We start from the raw sequence: 4,762 nt of genomic DNA, 5'->3' as shown, positions 1-4,762 counted from the left end.
GAAGACCATAGAAGAACTGATGCTTTTGAGTTGTGGTGTTGGAGGAAAATACTGAAAGTGCCATAAGCTGCCAAAAGAACCAACAGATCTGTGTTGGAAGAAGTGCAACCCGAGTGCTCCTTGGAGGTCAGGATGGCCAAACTTCATCTGTACTTCAGATATGTTGTCAGGAGGAACCAGTCACTGGAGAAGGATATCATGTTTGGTAAGGTTGAGGGTCAGAGAAAAAGAGGAAGACTCCCAACGAGATGGATTGGTCAGGTGACAGCATTGATGGACTCGAGTGTGACAACAGTGTTGAGGTTGGCCAAGGATCAGGCAGTGTTTGTTCTGCTATTCATAGGGTCTCTATGAGTCAGTACCAACACGATGGCACCTAACAACAACAACAACATAGTAAGAGTGGTTACATATGTTGACAGACACATGAAAACATTAAATTCAATAAAATCAAATTTTAGGTGAATATTCTCATGAAACTTCATCATCACATATTATATTTTGTTTATAATATAACAAAATTTACTGAAAGTATGGGTAAAACTGATGTAATCACTGGGCTATTAACCAAAAGCATGGAGACTCAAATCCACTCATCTTAAACCCCCTGCTGAGTAACCATGAGTTGGTTAAAAAAGCAATGAATAAACTGCATGCAAAGTCTTTGCCTGTTATTTTGTAATACCTGACAATTCTAAGATGAATCAAAAGACATATAATTAAAACCCACATTCTTCCCATGTAAGGAAAAGTGCAAGTTAAACTAATTTGACAGAGTTGGAAAAGGTGGTTATACAACTCTAAGGACGAAGAAATAGCAGGTCTGTCCATATTGAACACAATGAGAATTGAGCAGAGAAGACCATAAAACATGCTTGATAAAATATACGGAATGCAGATTAAGGATCAAGACCAATTAATTAGCCTTAGGGGAAAAAATATTGCTGAGCTTGCATTTTTGCAATATATTAACTATGTTTATGAACATTGTTTATATTCACACATTTCAACTGGAGTTCCATGCCTAATATTAGATATGAGTTCTTTGATACAATTGGTTAGTTAGAGATGAATGGGTGTAGATAAAAAGGAAAGATTAGAATCCAAGTGGAAATGATGATGGGTCCGCATGTACAAGGTATGTAAGATCAAGGTGAGTAGAAAGAGGTAAAGAGAGACAACATGCTGCTGGTCTTGTAGGGACAAAGTACCAATAATCCTGAATTTTACCTTCTGAAATGTTGGACAAGCAGGATTTATACTACCCTGGGATCAGAATGGAGTCCTGGATGTGTAGTGGTTTAGTCATTGGGCTGATGATCAGATTGACAATTAATGTGTTGGCTAATGAGGAGCTTTGGATATTGAACCTCCAGGGATTAAGAGACTGCAAATAGTGTGCCTGTGGTATCTCACTTTGGAATCCTTCCCTTATAAGGAGTTATAACAGAAGACCCTTTTCTAAGAGATGAGATTTTTTGCCCAGAAACCTTATGCTTCACTGAGACCCTCAGTCCTGGCTGAGTACAGACCTTCTATACTCTAAATCCAGCACATATTATCAGGAATCATTCCACAGAAATGTCAGCAAGGTAACCTAAAACCTCTAGTTAATATTTTGAAATGGCAATATTTTCTTCTTCTTTTTTTTTTACTACAGTTACAACAACAACAACAGTTACAACTGAAGAATGATGTATATGAAGAAAGTACTTGTGACAAATGATGGAACTAAGTGTCCTGTGGGAATTTTACTCGTCTGTCAATTTCTTGCTAGATTTCCTTATATACTTGCCACTATATTAAAGAAATGTTAATCAGCTAGTCTCTTGTACCGGCTCTACAATTGCAAAGATGATTTTCCAATTGAGTAATAACCTTACAAACATGACTTTTATTAGATTCTCTGGCATTTAAAGACATTAGTTAGATGATGGTGGAGGAGAATTTTTTGGTTTCATTTTATAATCTACGAGGATGAGTAAAACATTGTTTGCACTCTGACTTTAGAATTTATTTTTAATCAACTTTTAGGAAAGACAAATATATTATTATTCTACATGATCTCCTTTCTTTTCAGTACACTATGCCCATCTGTCAACAGCTTTCCTAGTCCCTTATATTAAAATCTTTTAGGCTGAGCTGCAGCCATGACTGCACTGCTCTCTTCACTTCGTCATTAGAAGTGAATCTTCATCTTTGAAGGGCTGCTTTCACAGTATCAAACATTTGAAAGGCCGATGGAGCAAGATCAGGACCATGGATAGGTGCTTTGAGATTTCAAAATGAGGCTTTTATAGAGTGTCAAGAGTGTGGACAGAAGTGTGAGGATGAGTACTGTCATGCAAGATCACAAAGCCCTAGGAGAGCAGTTCTCTGCTTTAATTAGAAGTTTAGGCTTCAGCTCTACCTTGAGAATCTCATTGTAAGGAGCACTGCTTATTGTTAATCCTTTGTTCCTGCAGTGTTCCAACACTGGTCCTCGTTCTTTTAGTCTCTGTTAGGTGCCATCGAGTGACCTTTTGAGAAACACAACAAAACACTGCCCAGTTCTGCCCCATCCTCATATTTGTTAGTACCCTTGAGCCCATTGCTGCTGCACTGTCCAAATCCACTTAGTTGGGAGTCTTCTTTTTTGCTGACCTTCCATATTACCAAGCATGCTGTCTTTCTCGAGGGATTGGTCACTCCTGATAATACATCTGAAGTATGAGAGATGAAGTCTGGTTATCCTGATTTCTAAGGAGCATGCTTGCTATACTTCTTCCTGCATAGAGTTGTCTGTTCTTTTAGCAGTCCCTTTAGAGTCCAAGAAAAATGCAAGCGTCTGTTTTGCCAGCTGATGGTTGAATTTTGAACATTTCCTTGGTAGACAATCGAGGATATTTATATTCCATACTCTGTCATTTAGTCTCAGACTTATAGTCATGAATCCATATCTCATCACCAGTAACAACTTTTTTTTAAACGAACTTTTACTTTCATTTGAAGATAAGCTTAGATTATCATGATGAATTTTGTTTGTAGATTGCCATGTTCACACCTTCACAACAGTGATCTTGAAAATAAAGTGCTGATAAAAGAGCATAACTAATCGTATTTTTAACGTAACTAGAGTATGGATACATTTGTATTCACCCTGGTAGTTGGTAGTAGATATGTGTGTTATCTGTATTGTGTAACTCTGCTGTCTGTGCAAAGCATGGAATCCCAGCCTGAGCCATAAAGATTCTTCCTGAGTCTGTTGATATTTATAAAATTTCTACATATTTTATATAATCATAAAAACTCATATGTTGTAAATTAAAAATTAACTTTGCCAATGTTTCCCTGAATAAATAAGTCTTGGGAATATGCTATATATTCTTCAGTAATTTTCCCTTTTTTAAATAGCAAAAGAATATTCGTGGAGAAGACAAAACTTTTTCATTCCCTATATTATTTTTCTACCTTATCAAGAGACAATATATGCCTTCAGTGCTGCTGTTGGGCTGCTAATATGGAGACCACACATTTAATTATTTTGTCACCCCATCTTTCTACTAGATTCATCAACAATATAGAAACCAGAAACCAAACAATTATTTCAGAATTCATTCTATTGGGAATGTCAGAGGATCAAGAACTGCAGCCCCTCATATTTAGCCTGTTTCTGATCATGTACCTGGTCACAATCATTGGGAATCTGCTCATAGTCCTGGCTGTCAGCTCTGACTCCAACCTGCACAACCCCATGTACTTGTTTCTCTCCAATCTATCTTTTAATGATATCTGTTTGAGCACAACTACCATCCCAAAGATGCTCGTGAACATACAGACACAGAATAACAGAATCACTTACATAGGTTGTCTCACCCAGATTTTCTTCATCTCATCTTTTACTGGTTTTGAAAATTTTATTCTTGCTGTAATGGCCTATGACCGCTATGTGGCTATTTGTCACCCATTGAGGTATACAGTCATCATGAACTCCTACTTCTGTGGACTACTGATTCTACTTTCTTTGTCCACTAGTATGATGAATGCCCTGCTCCACAGTCTGATGGTTTTGCATCTGTCCTTCTGCACAGACCTAGAAATCCCTCAATTCTTCTGTGAACTTATTCAGGTCTTTAATATTGCCTGTTCCAGTACTCTCATCAATAATATTCTGATATACTTAATGGGTTGCATACTGGCTGGTATCCCTGTATCTGGCATCATATTCTCATACATTCGCATCATCTCCTCTGTTTTGAGAATGTCATCAGCTGGGGGAAAGTACAAAGCTTTTTCCACCTGTGGATCTCATCTTTCAATTGTTTCTTTATTCTATGGGACTTCTATAGGTGTGTACTTCAGTTCACCATTTTTAAACTCTCCCAAGAAGACAGCAGCTGTTTCAGTGATGTACATTGTGTTCCCCCAAATGATGAATCCTTTTATTTATAGTCTGAGGAATAGAGATATAAAGGTAAGTTTGAAGAAATTCTTTAGTAGAATACATTGCTTTTAGTGATTGTGTCAATTTTTTTTTCAATTCATTGATTATTAAGACCTATCACTGACAAACACTTTCTGCACACCAGTATCAGCATCAACCACAATTTTATCATTTGTCAAATGAGATAATTGCATTTTCTCATTGTATTTTCTCATTGATTGAATGGTTGTGAGAGTTTTGAATAGCAACAACTGAAACTGTTGATTATAATTAAAAAGGATAATAATTAAAAGAATCTCAGACACAAACATGCTCAAAATATAGGAGGCAATGATGCCT

The 4,762-nt window shown here is 36.9% G+C and overlaps 1 protein-coding gene across 1 annotated transcript; it reads left to right on the top strand.

Annotated features, from left to right (window-relative positions):
- The first annotated feature begins 3,499 nt into the window (after positions 1–3,499).
- On the top strand, positions 3,500–4,495 carry LOC102837831 (olfactory receptor 7G2-like). The gene has a single exon (XM_006877657.1). The coding sequence runs from the start codon at positions 3,500–3,502 to the stop codon at positions 4,493–4,495; it is 996 nt and encodes a 331-aa protein (XP_006877719.1).
- Positions 4,496–4,762: the final 267 nt, after the last annotated feature.

The sequence above is a fragment of the Chrysochloris asiatica genome, unplaced genomic scaffold (genome assembly GCF_000296735.1).
Source record: "Chrysochloris asiatica unplaced genomic scaffold, ChrAsi1.0 scaffold00549, whole genome shotgun sequence".
In the NCBI taxonomy this organism is placed as follows: Eukaryota; Metazoa; Chordata; class Mammalia; order Afrosoricida; family Chrysochloridae; genus Chrysochloris; species Chrysochloris asiatica.
Note: the sequence above shows the minus strand (reverse complement) of the source record. Positions and strands in the feature narration are given on the sequence as shown.

Excerpts from the sequence above, each read along its gene's own strand:
- LOC102837831 (XM_006877657.1), top strand. The coding sequence starts at position 3,500 with ATGGAGACCACACATTTAATTATTTTGTCACCCCATCTTTCTACTAGA.